Source organism: Lycorma delicatula, chromosome 12 (assembly GCF_047948215.1).
Source record: "Lycorma delicatula isolate Av1 chromosome 12, ASM4794821v1, whole genome shotgun sequence".
Classification (NCBI taxonomy): Eukaryota; Metazoa; Arthropoda; class Insecta; order Hemiptera; family Fulgoridae; genus Lycorma; species Lycorma delicatula.
Genome location: NC_134466.1, coordinates 73,613,112 through 73,637,502, shown reverse-complemented (window position 1 = coordinate 73,637,502; position 24,391 = coordinate 73,613,112). Strand labels below are relative to the sequence as shown.

The 24,391-nt window shown below is 30.6% G+C and overlaps 1 protein-coding gene across 1 annotated transcript in view; it reads right to left on the bottom strand.

The window, feature by feature from the left end:
• LOC142332812 (uncharacterized) overlaps nucleotides 1-7,633 on the bottom strand; it is an 85,898-nt gene extending 78,265 nt beyond the window's left edge. Inside the window, exons 1-6 of the mRNA XM_075379427.1 lie at nucleotides 7,458-7,633; nucleotides 4,498-4,650; nucleotides 3,555-3,704; nucleotides 2,872-3,021; nucleotides 1,118-1,270; nucleotides 175-324 (exon numbers count right to left, since the gene is read on the bottom strand). Of these exons, the coding sequence (XP_075235542.1) occupies nucleotides 175-324; nucleotides 1,118-1,270; nucleotides 2,872-3,021; nucleotides 3,555-3,704; nucleotides 4,498-4,647 (753 nt within the window). The 5' untranslated portion in view covers nucleotides 4,648-4,650; nucleotides 7,458-7,633. The remainder of the gene's footprint in view (nucleotides 1-174; nucleotides 325-1,117; nucleotides 1,271-2,871; nucleotides 3,022-3,554; nucleotides 3,705-4,497; nucleotides 4,651-7,457) is intronic.
• Between the last annotated feature and the right edge of the window lie 16,758 nt (nucleotides 7,634-24,391).

Here is a 24,391-nt window from a genome sequence, read left to right as displayed (position 1 = left end):
AGAATCTTTTAAATAACTCAGTTTATACCTCAGCAGGTTATAAATCGCATTAAAAACTTGTGGTATGAATCTGAATATATGTGATTTAGAAACATTATAACAATTCTTGAGAAATGTGTAACTCACTCTTGTAGGTAAATAACATACATCAAAAAGTAAATGAAAATATCTTACTTGTCTAGATGTTGTCGGTTTATCATCTGTCATAGCAACAGTAGCAATCAAATGTTCTGTTCGCTCTGTTTCATGCTTGATTTCTTGTTTAATACTGGAAGATAATGGATCTTCATCAAAAAATGAACTATCAGTTTGTGCATCCATACTCTGCAGAAAACATAAAGTAATAATAATAATAATAATTTATTATCTTTATATAATTAACATCTATTAAAAATATATCTACTATGTTTCTTACAATGATAAAACAAATTGATTTTCATAGAAATAACTCATCCATTTCAGTACTTCTATAATAATATTCAACTGGAACCTTTCAATATATTGGCACATGATGGTGCCAGAAAAGTGAAATATTGTAGGCACTGTAAGTAAATTAATAGAATAGAAAAATGCGCTTAACCACAATCTAAATAGTTTGGTAAAAGAAACAGGTTGTTGGTGTAAATATAAAAAAACATATCAACCTTGTTTAGAAACAAAAATGCATTGACATAGAATAAGGATTATCGAAACCGATAACAAAGTTTTTCGTAACTAAACATGGTTCATAAAGGCAAGGGGATAGCTTTGTACTCTTTTAAAAGTGGGTATAAATGTTAAATGTGGGTATAAAATGAATATGTTAATCACCTTTGTTTAAGGCATGCGGCATCTGCTTACTGTATTTTATTGGTTATGTACTGTTGTAAAAAATGTTTATCTAACGTAAAATGTTAGATGCAATCTGTTAAACAAAGCTATTTACCGCCCTATACTGCACTAATAAATGTTTTTTACACTATATATCAAAATATCTCATGTCAGACATGAATGCAAAATGTTACGTGGGTTATAAAATGTAAATAAAAATATCATAATGAATAGAATAATTAAGAATTCTTATAATAACTAGGTTTTATGTTTTTAACTTACCAAGACAAAGAAGAAAAAATCTTACTTGTTTAAATACTGACAGACCATCATCTGTCTTGGCAAGACGTACAAATAAATATTCTTCTTGTTGCCCTGTTTCATGCGTGCTTTCTTTTTTAATGGGCAAGGATAATGGATTTTCTTCCAAAACTGAATCACTAATTTGTGCATCCATACTCTGCAAAAAAAAAATGAAGTAATAATAATATTCTATTATTATAGTGTGACTAATCAAAGCAGGTTTTAAAGGAATAACATGTATGTTATGGCTGGAAATGATTTTTTATACAAATAATATATATTTATAACTAACACCACATGAAAACCACAGTTTATGGTATAAATGAATTTTTAAAACTCCAAAAAATATACACGAGTAGACAATAACAGTAGAGATCATCACTTTTTATTACCTAAAATGATACAATATTTTTCATAAGAAAAGTATTCACTGGGTATATAGACTTCGATGCTAAATTAAACAAAGATTATTGCATGTTTTTTAAGTATTAATGGAAGCCAATTTACTTGTATAAAAGATGAAATTTTTATTTTTACAGAATCAAAATATTTTCAGAGGTAAAAAGATATAATATTATAAGATAATAGATTAATAATAATAGAGTTATAACTCTGTCACACAAGAATCCGACTGACAAACACCAGAGTTATCGATTAGCATAATATGACATTTCAATGTTATACTGTATTTTTAACATAAGCATACTATTCGGCTGCTGTAATTGACAAGCGTCTTTCCCTTTTTATTAACTGGCATAGTAACATTTGACATGAAAACTTGTAAAACTGCAGCCTATAATAAGCCCGTATACACCATTAATAAACATATTACTGATTTTTTGGATGAAAATTTCAAGAGAAGCATACGATTAACTAAACATCTAAATTTATTATACCGTTTCTGGTGATGCCTGACTACATTAATTTTCTGTGTTACACGGAAGACATTGTGGAAAAGTGAAAAATTTAACAGAAAAATATGAGAGTATCTCTTTGTACAGAAAGTTTACGAGAACCTTCTACAACTATCTTTCAGAGAACTGAACAATCACGACAAGTACATTAAATTTAATCAAAATAATAATTTATATGTAGAATATGATTTCATTTAAAAAAACACAAGCACATAGAAATCTGCCTATTTCCAAGAATATGTTTGATGTTTTTATTTTTTTCACTTTCACTTTTAGAGATCTTAACAATGAAATTTATAGAATTTATTTATAAAGAGATGCTTTCATCACTACTCAAAATTTTATCAATGTTGACTGTTGAAGAAAAATAAGTAACTTCATAATCAACTAATTTTTTCTAAATGATGTGTTATTGAATTTGAATCTCAGGTGTTAATTAAGGCTAAGATGCTATTGTACTGTTTTATCACAGGCCAAGATTGGGCAAGAGTTTTTCATAAACCTTGACACAATGAACTGTAGCTTTGATACTACAACACATCCATAATTGACCTGAAGTGATGTTCACTAGCTAACACTAAATGTCATTGCCACATGTTCATTAATTTTGTTATGTTTTTAAAGATCTATTTGTTGCTCATAGAGTTTTCTTAAAATCAGAACGCATTTAAGAATCTTTTAAATAACTCAGTTTATACCTCAGCAGGTTATAAATCGCATTAAAAACTTGTGGTATGAATCTGAATATATGTGATTTAGAAACATTATAACAATTCTTGAGAAATGTGTAACTCACTCTTGTAGGTAAATAACATACATCAAAAAGTAAATGAAAATATCTTACTTGTCTAGATGTTGTTGGTTTATCATCTGTCATAGCAACAGTAGCAATCAAATGTTCTGTTCGCTCTGTTTCATGCTTGATTTCTTGTTTAATACTGGAAGATAATGGATCTTCATCAAAAAATGAACTATCAGTTTGTGCATCCATACTCTGCAGCAAAACATAAAGTAATAATAATAATAATTTATTATCTTTATATAATTAACTTCTATTAAAAATATATATGCTGTCATTTGGGAGGTAGTAAACAGTTTGTTATGTCACAGAATTTGTTATGGCCATGCCACATTTACAGTACCATAAGAGACACAATGAAGTAGTTTCTCTGAGGACACCAATGTTCTTTATAAAACTGGTTTCTGTGAAAAGATTATAAATTTACTTGCAAGAATATATCAGCTGCATTTCAGTAGGTTTGTTGTGTGATGTGAAACAGTATATTTTGGCACTATAAAGATAGAAACAAGAAACCTCATATAAAACCACTGTCTGAATGTTTATTCTTTATCAAAAGCCATGAGTTTTCAGGAGTGACATGTGACTTGTCAATTCTACAAATACGGTTTTATCATTTCACATACAGTTTGATAACACTTTTTTAAGATTTTAGTTAAAATATCAAGTGTTAAACAAGAATGCTAAATATTAGGTAAACCATCAAAAAGTAAATGAAAATATCTTACTTGTCTAGATGTTGTCGGTTTATCATCTGTCATAACAACAGTAGCAATCAAATGTTCTGTTCGCTCTGTTTCATGCTTGATTTCTTGTTTAATACTGGAAGATAATGGATCTTCATCAAAAAATGAACTATCAGTTTGTGCATCCATACTCTGCAGAAAACATAAAGTAATAATAATAATAATAATTTATTATCTTTATATAATTAACAACTATTAAAAATATATCTACTATGTTTCTTACAATGATAAAACAAATTGATTTTCATAGAAATAACTCATCCATTTCAGTACTTCTATAATAATATTCAACTGGAACCTTTCAATATATTGGCACATGATGGTGCCAGAAAAGTGAAATATTGTAGGCACTGTAAGTAAATTAATAGAATAGAAAAATGCGCTTAACCACAATCTAAATAGTTTGGTAAAAGAAACAGGTTGTTGGTGTAAATATAAAAAAACATATCAACCTTGTTTAGAAACAAAAATGCATTGACATAGAATAAGGATTATCGAAACCGATAACAAAGTTTTTCGTAACTAAACATGGTTCATAAAGGCAAGGGGATAGCTTTGTACTCTTTTAAAAGTGGGTATAAATGTTAAATGTGGGTATAAAATGAATATGTTAATCACCTTTGTTTAAGGCATGCGGCATCTGCTTACTGTATTTTATTGGTTATGTACTGTTGTAAAAAATGTTTATCTAACGTAAAATGTTAGATGCAATCTGTTAAACAAAGCTATTTACCGCCCTATACTGCACTAATAAATGTTTTTTACACTATATATCAAAATATCTCATGTCAGACATGAATGCAAAATGTTACGTGGGCTATAAAATGTAAATAAAAATATCATAATGAATAGAATAATTAAGAATTCTTATAATAACTAGGTTTTATGTTTTTAACTTACCAAGACAAAGAAGAAAAAATCTTACTTGTTTAAATACTGACAGACCATCATCTGTCTTGGCAAGATGTACAAATAAATATTCTTCTTGTTGCCCTGTTTCATGCGTGCTTTCTTTTTTAATGGGCAAGGATAATGGATTTTCTTCCAAAACTGAATCACTAATTTGTGAATCCATACTCTGCAAAAAAAATATGAAGTAATAATAATATTCTATTATTATAGTGTGACTAATCAAAGCAGGTTTTAAAGGAATAACATGTATGTTATGGCTGGAAATGATTTTTTATACAAATAATATATATTTATAACACCACATGAAAACCACAGTTTATGGTATAAATGAATTTTTAAAACTCCAAAAAATATACACGAGTAGACAATAACAGTAGAGATCATCACTTTTTATTACCTAAAATGATACAATATTTTTCATAAGAAAAGTATTCACTGGGTATATAGACTTCGATGCTAAATTAAACAAAGATTATTGCATGTTTTTTAAGTATTAATGGAAGCCAATTTACTTGTATAAAAGATGAAATTTTTATTTTTACAGAATCAAAATATTTTCAGAGGTAAAAAGATATAATATTATAAGATAATAGATTAATAATAATAGAGTTATAACTCTGTCACACAAGAATCCGACTGACAAACACCAGAGTTATCGATTAGCATAATATGACATTTCAATGTTATACTGTATTTTTAACATAAGCATACTATTCGGCTGCTGTAATTGACAAGCGTCTTTCCCTTTTTATTAACTGGCATAGTAACATTTGACATGAAAACTTGTAAAACTGCAGCCTATAATAAGCCCGTATACACCATTAATAAACATATTACTGATTTTTTGGATGAAAATTTCAAGAGAAGCATACGATTAACTAAACATCTAAATTTATTGCACTGTTTCTGGTAAAGCCAGACTGCATTAATTTTCTGTGGTACAAAAAAGACATTGTGGAAAAGTGAAAAATTTAACAGAAAAATATGAGATTATCTTTTCTTATAGAAAGTTTACGAGAACCTTCTACAACTATCTTTCAGACAATTGAACAATCACGACCAGTTCAGAAATTTAATATATATGTAGGATATGACTTCAATTGAAAAAACCCAAACACATCGAAATCTACCTATTTCTATAAATATGTTTACTGTTTTTCTTTTACTTGTTTGAGAATACTTCAAAGTATATCGCCTCCAGAATAAAACTGAATATCTGTCTCTTGTTGTTCACGACTAATTTTCCGTTTGCTAATTCGGATATCTGACTCCATCACGGGTGAGCTTCTATAATTTACCAAAAATTATATCGCCCTATACTCTACTAAAATGTTTTTTACACCATAAACCAAAATATCTCTAGACATAAATGCAAAATGATTATATGTGAGCAATAAACAATAAATAAAAATATCATAATGAACAGCATAAATAAGAATTCTTACAATAACTAGGTCTTATGTTTTTAACTTAAAACAAGATAAAGAAGAAAATAGCTTACTTGTTTAAATATTGTCAGAAGATCATCTCTCTTTTAAAGATGTACAAACAATTGTTCTTGTTGCCCTGTTTCAAGCATGTTTTCTTTTTTAACGGGCAAGGATAATGGATTTTCATCAAAAACTGAATCATTAGTTTGTGCATCCATACTCTGCAAAAAAAATTTAATGTAATATTAATATACTACAAAAGTGTGATTTAAAATAAGCATGTTAAATTAAATATTACTCAAACATAACATCTGATGAAGTCAAGAGCTTGGAACTAACTATATTGTTAAGACTTTTTATGTATCAAAGCGGGTTTTAATGCACTAACCTGTGTCTGTTATGTATGGAAATGACTTTTTATACAAATAATCTATATTTATAACTAACACCACATGAAAACCACAGTTTATGGTATAAATGAATTTCTAAATCTCCAAAAAATATACATGAGTAGACAATAACAGTAGAGGTCATAATTTTTTATTACCAAAAATGATACAATATTTTTTATAAGAAAAGTATTCACTGGGTATAACATAAAATAAGGCTGTCTTCCATGAACTATTAGAAGAACGCGAGTCAAAAAGGCGTGTCCTAACCTGACCCTAGTTATAACTCTCTCACACAAGCATCTTGAACTGATAAATGCCAGAATTGATACTTATCGATTAGCATATTATGAAATGACATTTCAACGTTATACTGTGTTTTTAAACACAAGCATAGTATTTGTTTACTGTAGTGACAAGCTACTTTCCCTTTTACCTAACTGCCAGCAACATTTGACAGTATAACTTTTAATACTGCAACTTCTCATAAACCCTTATGCACCATTAATAAACACATAACTGATTTTTTGGATGAAAATTTCGAGAGAAGCATACGATTAACTAAACATCTAAATTTATTACGCTGTTTCTGGTAAAGCCAGATTGCATTAATTTTCTGTGGTACAAAGATGCCATTGTGGAAAAGTTAAAAATTTAACAGAAAAATAAAAGATTATCTATCTCTTCTTATAGAAAGTTTACGAGAACCTTCTACAACTATCTTTCAGAGAACTGAACAATCACGACCAGTACATAAAATTTAATATATATGTAGGATAGATTTTAATTGAAAAAACCCTAGCACATCGAAATTTACTTATTTCTATAAATATGTTTACTGTTTTTCTTATACTTGTTTGAGAATACTTCAAAGTATATCGCCTCCAGAATAAGACTGAATATCTGTTTCTTGTTGTTCATGTCTAATTTCCCGTTTGCTAATTATGAAGTCTTACTCCATCACGGGTGAGCTTCTATAATTTACCAAAAATAATGTAAGGATTTCTTACCTTCTAGCTATGCAAATACGATTAATTATTAAATGTGTTATTATAGAGTTTTCTGTATTATATTTAGTTATATTAATATACTTACGACACGTATATAAAACACACATTTTTCACTTAATAAAAATAACGTTAATGACTACCAACCACTATGTGACAGAACAGATTTCATATATATGTTAACGAGGATGTCACATGAAAGGAATGCATATCAATTAAACTACTGTGCTATTAGGGTGTTCGTAATCACACTTTACAGTCCGCAATATATGTAAAAAAATGAAATTGGGTGGCAGTTAGCAACCACCATGGATTCTCAAGGCTTCTACTGAACAAACGTGTGTGGAACCCACGCCTTCTGTATCATTCTGAATATCTGTCTGTTGTTGATCATGACTAATTTCCTATATTCCAACAGGGCGATTATCACTCGGTCCCATTATTTCACAAAAAGTAAGTAAACTTTACTTACCTCCTGGCGTTTTCTATTACTTTACTCAATATTCAATACGAAATAATAATTACATTGTTTTTTTGTATCCAATTGTTCGATTAATCGATGTAACTTTTGGAGTCGATCAAAAAAATCTGTTTTCAGTATACTTTTCAATTTTCATTTTGTCTTTGGTATTTGTCGACTGACGACATTAAATACCACGAATTAAAGTTTGAATAAATAATCCTCAACTTAAATAATATTTATTTTATACTGTTTAAAAAGGATTGAAGTATTCCCTTTCATGTAAAACAAGTTCGTCGAATATATTTCGATTAGTTTAGTTCTATTAATTCTTCGAACGGCGATGCACTATGACACGAGTGTTACCAGCTGTTTGTGATACGAAAAATATGATTCAAAGAGATTTATTTTATGATAGTCAAATTTATCATAAATTTTGTTTTTGGTGAATTTCAAATTATTTATGCAAAATCAAGAATTTATCTGATACTATTTTCTATGTAATATAATTTTTCTCATAATATAAAATACATCAAAACTTGATACACAATTTTTAAAAAATAAATATTCTCTGCGATATAAATATAGTTTTATGAATATGAACAACAATATTCACTGTTTTAAATATCCGAGTTCAGAAATGCGTGTACACAATTAGACATTAAAATACATATTTAAATGTGGGGAGAAGGCATGATTTGTAAGATCCCCGTGTAATCAAATGCAAACTAACAGCTACCTTTCTTAATAATATGTTGAACTACAGAATGTTCCAAGTTATCATGGGATCGGATATACGCTCACCTAGGAAACTCAAGAACGGCCTTCCACAAGGGTCGGTACTTGCGCCTCTCATTTTCAGCCTCTATGTTGCAGACGTGCAAGAGACTCCTGGTTCATGTACTTAAAAGTTTTCTGAAATTAGTGATGCAAAAATTACAGAAGGATTATTTGTGGATCTACAAATACGGTCACTAATGCATAATGAAAAGTTTGAGAAAGTATTGAATCCCTTGGAGAAAGCAGCTTGACAAGCATTCAAAAATCTTATTATTCAGATTTTTTGGGGATATCGAAAGGCGGAAAATTACTGTGATATTGTCGACAATCTTATAAAAACTTGGGTCGTAATATGTCCTTAAAAGTACACTTCCTGCACACGCACATAGATTTGTTCCCGAAAAATCTTGGCGCAGTGAGCGATGAGCACAACGAACACTTTCCTCAGGAGATTTCAGTTACGGAAAAGAGGTATTAAGGCAAATAGAATGCTAATATGCTGGCCGATTATTGTTGACCATCAAGAGGGATGCTCCACAGGCGAAGTGTAACAGTAAATCGTCATTTCTTACTTTCTAGGTGAGCAAAATGTTTTAATATTTTGTAATGAAGAATGCAGAAAGTATTAAAATGTTTGAATTATAAATGCCTGTCTCTCAGAAACCTTGGTTGATCATATTTGAATTCAGAAAAATAAAATACTCTCAGAATCACATATTTTTCTTACTGAGACAAAAAAAGAATTCTTTGATTGTGAAAATATAACATTTCTGAAAAATCATCATCTGGTAGATCGAGATTATACCTGATGCATACAAAAGTTAGCCATCAGTCCACTAACAAATACCCTCTTTTGAATTTTGAAAATCAGACGACTGTTTGCAGCGATATAAGAGCACCTCCCAAAACAACGCCCCAAAATATCACTCCATTTTTTACAATTTGATGTTGATAACTGGTCTAACCTCGCAAGAGATGCTTGCATGACACCAAGTTGCCACAGGAATCCCATTATTATAAACACAAATTTGTTAAATTTATTTTTTATTATTATTTTATTTTATTTAATGTAAGTTTAATTCTATTATTTTTGTAATTTTATTAATTCGATTGGTTTGTGTTCATTCAATTCAAACCCAGCTAACACAGTGATAGGGGCTCACAGTTCATTAAAGTTTGTACTTTATACAAACATATATACATATTTTTATAGCCTATGACACTTCTTGTAATGTAAGGATTCCAACGGCGAGCGGGCGGCATAGATACTGTAAAATTACTTATACTTCCCATCGCCTTACTACCAGTAAAATAGTGGAGGAATGGAATTTCCCAGAATCCAGAAATAGCCAGTACAAAACTGTAGATGGCTTACTGATGCATCTGGGAAGAGGTCATTGCCTCTCTGGTCTAATTGAATAACGTCGTTGTAACATTCAGTATTACAAATATACAGCACTAATAACTTTAACATTTAACTTCATCAACATCAACTTCCTGTTTTCATTTTTATGGGCGTAAATCAGACCCTGCTTTTATTCGTTTTATATTATATTTTTTAACACTACATAATGCTGTAGAAAGCAATTTGTGGTTCAGGATTGTATTCACTTTCTTCACCATTCACTTGCTTCTCATGATGCTAGGTAGAGAGTAAGATTACCGATTTTCTCCTTTTTGGAACATAGGAAACTACAGTCGAGTCATTTGTGAGACGAAACATTAAAGAATGAACTTTTTTCTTTCGGTCAGACAAAAATTCCTTCAGAATCTCTTTCTTACTGGAGCGCTGGATGCCAACCAGTATCTTGTTTCATTTTAGTAGTTTAGCAGCCAAGGGAAAACATTTGTCAAAAATGGCAATTGATAATTTTTTCGCCAGTTTTACGATAAGACTTTCCATACCAAGCAGGGTAGTCTCACAATCCCTCCAATGTATCCTGTCAATAATACCTACAAAAATCATAAACATTGGTCACTCACAAGTGCGAATACAATATCAATCATTTTAGATTAAAAATCATGAAACACAACTATGTATCTCTTCGGATAAAATTATTATAGGAAAAAATAAACCTGGATTATTCAGAATGCCCTGCTTGGTAATGCAAGGGTTAAAGAAGTTTCTTTTGCAGTACTACTAACAGGATAAAAAATCATTATATTAAAATGATTTTTCATAATTCTGACAAAAACAAAATCAAAGAAATACAGTACTTATATTTTTAATTAGAAGTCATTATGAGTTGTAAGAAACAAGTAAACTCAAGGAAAATAAGTTAGAATTTTTTCTGAACCCTTTCAAATCTTAGTTCTTTTGTTCCATATTTCATATTATACCTCATTTTCTTTCTTTGCAACATTACAGTTTCATTTCCAGTTTAATAAACTAGAACTAAGAAATCTAAAAATTCTATAGAGTTTTTTTTCCACTAATGGATTAGTTCTGAATAATAATTAGGCATTTGTTATGTTTGTAAACAAATTTTATGATTTTTAAATTCAGGAATTAACATATTTTTTATTGTAGCATTCATTATATTCAATAATGTTATTTATAATTTTTATTTTTATAAATTTAATTAGCACAGTGGTCAATATGCTGATGAAATATTTGAATTTAAAAAAAAAAAAGTACATATATATATATATATATATATATATATATATATATATATATATATATGTTTAATCACATCAATTTTTTTTTTTTTAAGAATTATGATTTTGTAACGCTGCTGTGTTATAATCCACAGAGTAGCATAACGATGTATTTAATGTATTATTTATTATTTAACGATCAGAATACAAGATTTAATTAACTCGATTAAATAAACACTCTTGGTTGCTAGACAGTAACATAGCCAAGAGGAACAACGGTCTGTCATTAAGGGTGACGATTATGGTATAAGCCTTACTGCTGAAGTGAATGTACGGGAATCAGTCGATTCATTCAACTATAGACAACAGTCTGTTTTTGTGAAGGTAGATCCTGCCATCGGCTAAATTCATGCTTGTGACCATAACGGTGTACAGACATCGACCACATCAATAATCGCCCAGCTAAAAGAAGAGTTGTTAACGGTAAATCAGTCTAGTCATAAAAGTAAAGTCTGTCCCTAGCATGCCTATGTACCCTATTATTTATTTTAAACCTAAATATAAGTTTTAAATATTTAGCTTTATCAGTAAAATTATTGCTACGTAAGATTACAATTAGCAAGAGTTCCAAAGATCGGACTGTGGGTCTATATGCCATCGATACGTGGCCTAAATTGGTAGCAGAAGAAATATTAGTTAAAAAAAAAAGTTTGATTCGTTAAATGTTATCTCCGTCATCTAAAGTTGAAATCGATTTGTTTGTTTACGTCGTTCATATGAAAGGCACAATTCTATTCATACATTGTAAATTGAGCATATTAAACAATCTTTGCTCATTAAAGCATAATAATTTTTTTATTTATTTATAATGGGAAAATAACTGATTTTCTTTTACTTGCAATAAACCATCATTATAGATGTGTTTTTTCACTCAATTCTTTCTATATTCTCCTGAAGATGGGGGTAACATGTAACAATTTTTTTATTGATAAGCGACTGTAGATCGTTATTATATTTTTTTTTTTGTACAGGGGAAAAGGATGGATATCAGATGTGGAAAAAATTTATAAATAAAAAGATTTATTATAATTAAACTTTCAGTATTATCATACCGTATAAGTTTTTTTTTACTTATGTTATATGCCTGTAATCTGATAATGTTATCATAGACATAAATATTGTCAAGCTGTTCTTATCAAGGTTTTGCAACGGTTTTCCTTGATACAATAGGGCAAATGCCGGAACAGTTCATTTAGTTTTTCGTGGAATTTAATCTTTGGTATCCTTATTCGCATTTAAAATAAGAAAAATAAATATTATTTATTTATAATTATATTTGTTGTATTTGTTTTCATTACCTGCTTAATGTGACCCCGTTAACCATTAAAAATTGAAATTTAGCTCATATATTGCTGTATATCAACACATAAATATAAGGCATTGATAACATAAAATTTTGAACTTATTTAAAAAAGCGGGGGTATTTATCGCCCCCCAAGAATTTTTAATATTAAAAATTTTTAATTTTTGTAGAGGCATTATAGGATCTAAAAATTTGGTACAGTGCTGTATATACCAGTTGTTTGCAGTATCGAAGTCTGTCAGTCGATAGTTTGTAGCTTAACTGTTATAGAGTTTCTATAATATATTTCCGAAACGGGTAACTAAAAATTCATAAAACGGGAAAAATATTTCTCTGCATAAGTATAATTCTATTAAATTTTATTCCCGGTCCGACCGTACCCCTAATTAAAGTATAGTAAATAAAAAATATACATTCTTTGGGAAAAATATTAAATATATATTTTTTTTTGTAATTTCTCATATCGATTAAAAACGTTTTCAACTTTTGTTTGTTAAAGTGCCTCGTTTAAAAATTTGAAATTGTATTTCGGCCAAACACCCTGATCCCTTTTACCGGTTTTCGCAAACGTTTAATACATTACCCCCCCACCGCGAAGATAGTGCCTGTTGTCTACCAAGTTTAAAGAAAATCGATCCACGGGTTCCAGAATTATGAGACAAAACACAAGCCAAACTACACACGCACAAACGTCCGACTGATAAAACTTTTTTTTTTTTAATTTGGAGTATTGGAATAAAAAAAAATTGCAGATTATTTAAAATTTTTTTTTTGGAAGGGTGGGTTTTTTTTAACGTCACCTTAAGGTACCAAACTTAAAAAAAATACTAATTTTTTAGACATTTTTTTTGACCGATTTACTCGCTATTTCCCGTTACAGCTGTTGTAGCAGTAAATATCGCTTTAGCGGGAAAAGTAAAAAATAAATGTTTATTGACATTAGGCAAATTTATTACTTCTGATTATAAAATATTTTCATTAACTGTGCTATTTAACAGAGTTAATCTTAAACAATTAAATTTTATCTGTAAGCCTCATAAAACAATTTTTGTTTATCATCAACTACAGCGAAATGAGAGCAAAATTTTTTTTCAACTCATTAAAAATATTTATATCTTTTTTTATATCTTGTTAACCTTCGGTAGCACAGTCAGGAATTACTTCAGAAGGTGATTAAGGGTGATATCTATGAGTGTAACTGAAGTATAGTCTTGTACAGTCTCAGTTCGACCGGTTCTGAAATGTGTGGTTAATTGAAACCCAACCACCAAAGATCACCCGCATCCACAGTCTGGTATTCAAATCCGTATAAAAGTATCTGCCTTAATTAGGACTTGAACCTCTTAGAATTCTCGACTTCAAAATCAGCCGATTTGCGTAAACGCGTTCACCACTAGACCAACCCGGGGGGGGGGGGGTAAAAGTATTTACAACTAGAAAATTTATCTTATACTAATTTCTTTAAAGCTATAAACGAAAAAATGAATAATGCAAAATAATATAGCTTGTACCGTACCTTATTTTTGAGCGGGCCATTGATTCAGTCTTTGTTTTCTTTTATCACATTGATGTTATTTTAAATTTACTTTATGAAATACAGACAAAATAAATACTTAAATACTTATACAGACAAATACAAAAATTTTGTTTTTAAAAATTGTTGGTTCTATTATCACAAAAAATAATAAAAAAAAAAAAATGAAAAAAAAGACGCTTTTGAAAAAATTCGTTCACAGGGAACAGAGGTTGTAAGAATGGAAAGTCTAGTTTGCGTTATTTTTAAATATCTTGTTTAAATTAACCGCCTTTTCCACCAAGAGAGAGGATTTTGTGTTCTTGAGATGAGCGGTTCATTTATTTATTTATCTAGCTCTAAAATTCCTGCTATTGTTGCGTTTGAATTAGTTAAAATTGGCGTTACCTTTTTATCGAAATCTTCCTATGCAGTTGAAATGGAGAGTTCAATAATAAAAACAAAACCTTCTGTGAAAGTATTGTGTAAGCATTTTGGTAAGATGCTTCATCTTTAAAGCGAGGATCTAATAGCGTGCTTTCAAGCAAAATATTATTTTCAACATGCTTAAATCTATGTTGTGGTTGGTCTAACATCTTGTTACATACTTTAACGATTTCAAGTACGTGTCTTGTCATCGCTCGCGCCAATAAACACATTTTTGAAATAGTGACAGTTTATTGAGAACGTCGTTTAAAAAATTCAACAATTACCTTCGATTTTACCACAATTGCTTTTACTTCAGACACTGCTGCTTGGACAATCAAATTAATTGTATGCGCTAAGCAAGGAATATGGCGTAGCCGACAATTGCAAGTAGCAGCTGTTAAATTTGCTGCATTGTAACTAACAACCGCTCCTATTTTGTCAGTAATAGCCCATTCATTGAATTTACCTTGTAATTCAATGGCAATGTTTTCAGCCGTATGTTGACTGCAGATTTCCATACAAGTAAGTAACTGGGTTTTTAAATTGCAATCACGGTCAATGAAATGGATAGCGGTATAATTATTATTTGAAACTGATGTCCAACTGTCAGTGGTTATTGCGCATGCTTCTATATTATATAATGACTTACGAATCTCACAAGAAATTCTATCGTATAATTGTGGAATTAAACTAGTTGTAATTATTTTCCGACAAGGAAGCGAATACCCAGGGTTTAACGTACGAACAAACTTCTTGAATTCTTCATCCTCAACGAGTGAAATAGGTTGATATTCTTTAGTTATTAACCTAATTAATTGAATATCTAACGCTCGGCTTTTACTCTGAGGAACAGGTTTTGTAACAAAGTAAGGGACAACTGTTGTATTTTTCTGTTTATTGAGGACAAAGATGTTATTGGAAGCACAGAAGAAGGATTAGGCGATTCAACAAGTTTTGTTAATTTAAGGGCTAATTGCTGCGATTCATTTGGTTCAGTCGCAGTAGACGTAGTAGGATTTAAATTATAATGCATTTCTGAAACATAATCAGGACAAGGATTTTTTTGTCTTGGAATATCAACTCCTGGGTGTTTAACTTTAATATGACGAGATAGATACTAGTCGTCCCACCGGCACAGGATAATGAACTACGGCAAAGATTACACAAAGCTTTTCCGGGGCTTGCTTCGGAAAAGCAAGTCCAGACGCGATTCTTTTTCTGCAGCTCATGTTTATAATTTTAAAAACAAAATATACTTTTTTAAAAGTGCTTATAAAATATCTACTTACGTAAAAACTAATGATTTAAAAAAATAATACCGATAAACATTTAGAAAAAAATCGTCTTCTGATTATGTAAAGTAAAAAAATCTTACGAAATTGAGTAGGCCCAAATAAAAAAATATAAACGGTTGAAAAAAAATCAGATGTTTTTTCAACCGGGTCGAACAGGAGTATGAACAGAGATGAACGGCTAAACTCGGGCGAAGAACAGAAAGAGAGCATGCGCATTAGAAGCGATAGGCTTCTAAGTTAAAACATCGAATTGTTAAAACATCTAAAGTTAAACATCGAATTGAACTGAAAAAGAATCAGATGTTTACGTCTGTTAACTGTCGGTTGCAAACCGTTCGTGGTTCAGCGCTGTATAGTTTCGTTCTTTACAGTTGTATTTTTCTAAAACGCCTTATTCGGTCGAGGGAAGAGGTTTTAAAGGGAAACGGTAAGTGCGTTCTGGATCCTTTCAGGAAACGCGTCAAATAATCGCGGAAAGATTTCCGAATGCCAGTAGCCCAGCAGAATAGCGTACGCGATTTGTTTAAAAAGTAACGTTCAACGGGATAGGTTTCAAAGGCAAAACGAAATGAACGATTCCGGAGGCAAAAGCTGATATTCAAAGAATTTCTGCCTGTCGGAAAACATTTATATATAAATTATCACAACAAAGCGTTAAAAAATGCAGATCTTGCCGTAAGATTCTTCACGATTTTAATTTGAAATCGTATCGTGTAACAATTTTGCAAAAATCTATTAGAATAGAAACTGAAAAGTTTTAATTGTTCTGTCCGGCGTTTAAAAAACATTATCGATGAAGAAATAGACTCAATTTCATGTCGGTCGAAACACGGTTTCATTTAACCGGGCGTGTTAATTCGATTGGCACCAGGTATAGGATGACTAGACATCTCAGGAATGATCGAACTGAGAATGTACAAGACTACACTTCATTTACAGTCATACATATCATCCTCTGAAGTATTATCTAAACTGTAGTTACCGGAGGCTAAACAGAAAAAAAAGAAAAGAAGGTACAGGATGACTGAAAAGCGACACCGGATTTTTATTCGTCCATTTCATGATGAGAAATTCGGTGTATGATACGATTCTGATATCGAACAGCACTTTATTTTGCGACCGGACTGTCGGTACAGAAGTATTACCGTACAGTTTTTGTCGATTTCTACTATCGGTTAACAAATGGTGAAAAGGGGACGGCTTCTTCAAATACGACGGAGAAACATAAAAAAAATTCACTAGCACGCGTTCGTGCGGTTTTTTGTGTGTAAAAGAACGAATTGTCAGTAGAGGACGATGGATTCAGCGTTTGCCGTATTTCTCTTCAGATTTTCGTTTGGGGCTTTTTCAAGGAAAGAGTTTACGAACCAAATCCTCCACATTATCGATGAACTGATAACGAATTTTCAACATTTTGCGTCACGCGTCTCTCAATAAGCTCTTTCGAGCACAAAGATGCATGCTTCCGTCGGACCGCTTATTTCGAACGTGTTTTGTAAAAATTTGGTAAATATATAAACTTTTGGTAATGTTGTTGTAGAATTTAATTTAACTCGTTCATTTCATTCGTAAAATGTTACATGCGGCGACTGAGTTTAGTCGTTAGCGGTTCTCTTTTAAGTCGGTACCCGTTATAACGGGTATCGTAATTAAAAAGATTATCGGCAACCTGACACAGGAAAAATCACCTCTAAAAATTACGTCGCCGTTCCTGATAATTACAAACATCATGTGTCAGGCTTACTAAAATAAACGAGGCCTGAAGTATTTTTTCCATACCTTCTTCGCTGAACCGAATTTACTTTCACGTATCAGCATGACAATGCCGTTCAAAAGTAGATGATGTATTCAGCGCTTCATGGACTGGGTATACAAATCAGCATCCTTTCAACGAGTTATACAATTTCTAGTAAGTTAGAAACAGGATTAACTAAATATTACATAAAAATAAGAAGTGAAAAAAATTTTTTTCTAAAATTTTAGAAATTAAAGAATTTAATCCTATTTTTCTCACAGTTTTTAAAAATACCCTAATTTTATACAATAAAAACAATTTTTTTTAATTTATAGGTAAAATTAATAATAGAGTTTTGCATTGATTAATCTTTAAAGAATATTTTCGATCCCGAAATAATCTATCAGAAGAGTAGTATGAAACCTTTTCCCAAATCCCAATACATTTTCCTGATTGTCTATAGATTGTTATGAATAGAATTTAAGGAATTTCAATAAAAATAAATTTTTGTAATAACATTTTATTAGAAGATCGTGCCGCAAAATTTTTTGTTTAAAATAAATTATAATCACGTTAAAACAAAAGGCTTTAATATTATTTAATTATTATCTGCTTTTCAAATGCATATGTCTTATATAAAATAACTTTAAATTGGTGTGTATCTGTATGTATTATATTTTTGTCAAAAAACCATAAGCTGAACATAAACTATTTACTGCAAGTCAAGCAATAATAACTGTGTGACAATTCTGTTTTCGTTTATTCATTATGACATACCAAGAACTATTTAAAACGGTTTATCCCATTAAATGTTTTGCGTAAACTATGGGGAGGGGTTAACTCTCAATACTCAGATAAATACGTTAATATTATTAAACTCAAATTTTGTGTTTCGGTGTTTCAAATGCAGTTTATCAGCTCGTTAAAAATAAAAAAAATGAATTATAAAGATTTTTAGAAATCTATCTTTTTTATTATTATTTCTACTTATCAGAATAATCGAGGTGCAATTTTCTGAATCGTTAAGAATCTAATTTCTCTTTCTTTAAATTTGGTATTAAAATTTTAAACGCCTTTGATTTTAAAAATGCAAATATAAATATAGTTTATACATCTATTTATTTTTTTGTGTTTGATTTTAAATGTCCTTTTCTAAAAGTAAATAATTATTTCGATAGAAATAAAACACGGGGTACGAACGAGACCAGTATTTAAAATATAAATTTTAAACGTGAATTTGTACAAATGAAAGATCCCCTGTAAGAAGTCTTTAATTTTGACAACATGGAAGCTTAAAAATTAAGAAAACAACGTGCGAAAAACATTGTGACTGAAGTGAAGAGAAACTCCATAGTCTGTGGCAAAGCCCACGCTGATGACCAGGAAGATTATGCTGTGTGTTTAGCGAGACTTGAACGGCACTGTGCATCACAAGCTGCTGCTGCCAGGCAGTATGACAGACTCAGACCTGTAGTGTTGATAATTAAGTTATTGCACCTAGCAATTCAAAAGAAACGACCTCAATTGGTCAACAGAAAGGACTTCATACGACACGGTGTTAACTGCCACACCACATACATCTTTAACAACCTGTCAACAATTGAGAGAACTTGACTGTAAGGTTCTGATGCGTCCACCATATAGCTGTACATAATACCGTTAGCATATAATTTGTCTCAGTCTCTGCAACAACACCCTGAATGGTGTTAAATTAGTTTCAAAAAAGGTCTGTGAAACCATAAGCCATAAACCAAAAGTTGGTGAATAGAAACCATGGAAGTTCTATAGTGTAGGGTTTATGGTGTTGATGGAAAAATTTTAGAAGTTTATCAAAAAAAAATCTTGCATGTGGTCTCAAAAAGTTAATTTTCAATAACCATAAATGTATTCACAAATTTGTCCTACATGTCTCCATATTTCTTAGACAAACTGAAAACAAGGAAATATGAATCATTTAATAAACAAGTTATTAAAAAGTTTTTTTATTAAAAGAATTATACATACATTATATAAATCATTCCAAATCATCTTATGTATAAAATAATTAGTTTTAATAATAGTGTATATGCAATGCAAAAGAAAAAAAAATAGCTACAAACTGCAAAGACCCTATACTAAATAGAGATAATTTATACCACTCTGTCAACCTTATTTAACTTTTGTTTTAAAGGTTTTAGATAAAAATTACATGTAAAATATTTCTAACCAATATGAATAGAAAGGTGTATTTTTAAATTATCCTTTCGATTAAATGTTTTCTTACAAAGATTACAAGCGAAGTTCTTCTCACCAGTATGAATAGAGAGATGTGTTAATAAATTACCCTTTTGACTAAATGTTTTGTTACAAAAATTTCAGGGGAATTTCTTCTCAACGGTATGAATAAAGAGATGAGTTTTTAAATTACTCTTTTGACTAAATGATTTCTTACAAAAATTACAAGTGAACTTAATAGAGAGACGTGTTTTAAAACTATTGCTGTGTCTAAATGTCTTCTTACAAAAATTACAAGTGAAGTTCTTCTCACCAGTATGAATAGAGAGATGTCTTTTTAAACTACTCTTTCTACTGAATGTTTTCTTACAAAAATTACAAGTGAATTTCTTCTCACCAGTATGAATAGAGAGATGTGCTTTTAAATTACTGCTATGATTAAACATTTTCTTACAAAAATTACAAGTGAAGTTCTTATTACCAGTATGAATTGAGAGATGTGTTAATAAATTACCCTTTTTAATAAATGTTTTGTTACAAAAATTACAAGTGTATTTTTTCTCATCTGTATTAGTAGAGATATGTGATTTTAACTTACTGTGTCGAATAAACATTTTTTTAGAAAAATTACATTTTAAGTTTTTTTTGACAACATGAATAGATAAGTGTGACTCTAATGTAGATCCCTGAGTGAAAGACTCCTTACAAAAAACACTTGTGTGAATAGGAAGATGAGAAGATATGATATTCCTTTCTCTAACTGGTTTTTCTGTAATTTGCAAGCACTTTTTTTTTTAAAAGAAAAAGTGTTGAAATCATCATATTCTTCATCGATGACATAATCACAAATGCACTTATATTTAAATTTATTGCAAACCACACATTTTGATCTCTATAAACTACTTTCAGTTATTCATTCCTCCACATTATCGATAACTTCTTCAATAAGATCCTAAAAAAAAAACTGTTAAGTTAAAAATCTATCGTAAAATTTTGTTATTTTTAATAATTCCAACTACAAATTGGCAACTTATACTTTAATATTAAATATCTTATGTTTACATTTAAGCAAGCACATTATGTTTGTTTCAAATTATCAAAAATAAAAATTTCATTAGTATTAGCAGTTAAAATACAGAGGACAAAATGTAACACAATCAAACTATATGCTACATTGCGCAGAAATTAAAACTGGTCAGTCAACAAGCAATTTCATAATGCAGAATAAAAAAAAACAAATTTAAAAATAATTACTGTAGTTTATTTCTGTTTAAATTAACTGAAAATAGAAACCTGACAATAAGTGTAGGTATTTTCCAAACTCATCCACAGATTAAGATATTGGTCATTACATTTGTTCTTAAAAAATCAAACACAGAGAAGAGTAATAAGATCAGTTTATCATTTTCATTAGATATTCATCCACTGGAAGAATTGAATGAAGTGAAAAATAAGGGAAAACAGGTTTAGGACTGGATGGGTGAGTCAAGTTAATAATGAAAGAATTATATCCTGAAGATCCAAAATTATATTAGTAGATCATGAAAATGTCAAACAAAGATTTTAATTTCTCTTTAATACATTCTGATACACAAAAATGAGAGTGCCATGAGAAAAACAATGTCTGCTGAGATTAAACTTGAATGAAATAATTGTGTTATTTACCTACAAGAGTGAGCTATACATTTCTAGAGAAATGTTATCATGTTTCTAAATCACATATATTCAGTTTCATACTACAAGTGTTTAATGCAATTTATAACCTGCTGAAGAATAATTGGTCTTATTTAAAAGATTCTTAAATGTGTTCTGATTTTAAGATAAATATATGAGCAACAAACTTTAGATCTTTAAAAACATAACGAAATTAATTAACATGCAGCAATGACATTTAGCGTTAGCTAGTGAACATCTCCCTCTACGAACATGAGACCCTTGATGTTGGTATGGGGGCTTGAGTGCTCAGTGATACAAAGTAGCTGGACCGAAGGTGCAACCATATCAGAGAGGTATCTCTTGAGAGCCAGACTAAGGAATGATTCCTGAATGAGGGCAGCAGCTCTTTCAGTAGTTGTTAAGGGTGTAGGTCAGGACGGGGTCATATCAACATCACTCAGTCCTATCAGTAGTACTCAGTCCTCTGAATACTGCGAACTGAAACCAATGGAAAACTCCAGCAGCTTTTTTTCCAAGAAAATGTAGCTCTCTGCATTTTGGTATAGCAATGATGGAGGCATCTTCCTTGGTAAAATATTCCGGAGGTAAACTAGTTCTAATTAGAATCATTGTAATAAGGATAAAATCAAAACTTAAACAGACAATGATTGTTAACATCTATATGCTTACAAGCGGCCACGATGATGATGAAGTAGTGTGTATACAAAGAAATTGACAAAGCAATTAAATACATAGAAGGAGATGAAAATTTAATAACAGATAGGAGACTGGAATGCAATCATTGCAAAAGGCAAGGAAGGAAATATAGTGGGTGAATACGGGCTGGGCAAAAGGAATGAAAGAGGGGACCGACTTATAGTTTTACACGAAGTATAATTTAGTAGTTGCCAACATCCAGTTTAAAAACCATAGTAGAAGAATATACACACGGAAAAAGCAAAGCGATACTGCAAGGTATCAGATAGATTATATCATGGTTATGCAAAGATTTAGAAATCAACTCACCGACTGCAAAACTTACCCTGGAGCAGACATTGATAGCGACCATAATTTGGTGATAATGACATGTAGATTGGGGTTTAAAAACCTGAAGAAAAGGAGTCAGATGAATCGGTGGAATTTAGAGAAGCTTGATGAAGAGGAGGTAAGAGGATTTTTGAAAAGGACATCGCAAGAGGTCTCAGTAAAAACGATAAAGCAGAAAATGTAGAAGAATGGGTGAATTTTATAAAGGAAATCAGCAGAAGTGAACTTAGGTGGAACAACAACAAGAAATACAACAAACAGGAAGTGCAAACTAGCGAAAGAAGAATGGATTAAAGAAACGTGGAAGAAGAAACCAAAGATGGTACACAGATTTATAATATGAAAGGTAAAGTCGATAGGTGGGTGGGATATATTGAAGAGTTATACGGAGGAAATGAATTAGAAAATTGTTACAGAGGAAGAAGAGGAAGTTGAAGAGAATGAAAGGGGAGAAACAATACTGAGATCTGAATTTTAGAAAGCATTAAGAGATTTGAATGGCAGAACGGCGCCTGGAATAGACAGAATACCTGTAGAATTACTGCGCAGTACAGGTGAGGAAGAGATTGATAGATTATACACACTGGTGTGTAATATTTATGGAAAAGGGGAAGTTCCTTCAGACTTCAAAAAAAGTGTTATAGTCGTGATACCAAAGAAAACAGGAGCAGATAAATGTGAAGAATACAGAACAATTAGCTTAACTAGTCATGCACCAAAAACTTAACAAGAATTCTGTACAGAAGAATTGTGAGGAGAGTGGAAGAAGTGTTAGGAGAAGACCAATTTGGTTTCAGGAAAAGTATAGGGACAAGTGACGCAATTTTAGGCCCAGATTAATAGTAGAAGAAAGATTAAAGAAAAACAAACCAACATACTTGGCATTTAAAGACCTAGAAAAGCCATTCGATAACGTAAACTGGAATAAAATGTTCAGCAATTTAAAAAATTAGGGTTCAAATACAGAGATAGAAGAATGATTGCTAATATTTACAGGAACCTAACAGCAACAATAATAATGGAAGAATATAAGAAATAAGCTGTAATAAGAAAGAGAGTCCGACAAGGATGTTCCCTATCACCGTTACGTTTTAATCTTTACATATAACTAGCAATTAATGATGTTAAAGAACAATTTAGATCCAGAGAAACAGTACAAGGTGAAAATATGAAGATGCTACAATTTCCTGATGATATAGTAATTCTAGCTCAGAATAAAAAGGATTTTGAAGAAACAATGAACGGCATAGATGAAGTCCTACGCAAGAAATACTGCATGAAAATAAACAAGAACAAAATGAAAGAAATGAATTGTAGTTGAAATAACAAAGAACTGAATGTGGAAATAGCAGGAGAAAAGATTATGGAGGTAGAAGAATTTTGTTAGTTGCGAAGTAGAACCAAACAGCAACAGTAGCAATTGAAGAACATAAGAAAGAAGCCATATGTTAAAGAACAATTTAGATTCGGAGTAACAGTACAAGGTGAAAAGATAAAGATGCTACGATTTGCTGATGATATAGTAATTCTAGCCGAGAGTAAAAAGGATTTAGAAGAAACAATGAACGGCATAGATGAAGTCCTACGCAAGAACTATCGCATGAAAATAAACAAGAACAAAACAAAAGTAATGAAATGTAGTAGAAATAACAAACATCAGATTTCACTGAATGTGAAAATAGGAGGAGAAAAGATTATGGAGGTATAAGAATTTTGTTAGTTGCGAAGTAGAATTACTAAAAATTGACGAAGCAGGAGCAACATAAAATGCTAAATAGCACAGGGGAAACGAGCCTTCGTCAGAAACATAATTTGTTTACATTAAAAATTAATATAAATTACAAGAAAAGATTTTTTATAGTATACATTTGGAGTGTCGTTTTATATGGAAATGAAACATTGACAATTGGAGTATCTGAGAAGGAAAGATAAAAAGCTTTTGAAATGGGGTACCTATAGGAGAATGTTAAAAATCAAATCGGTGGATA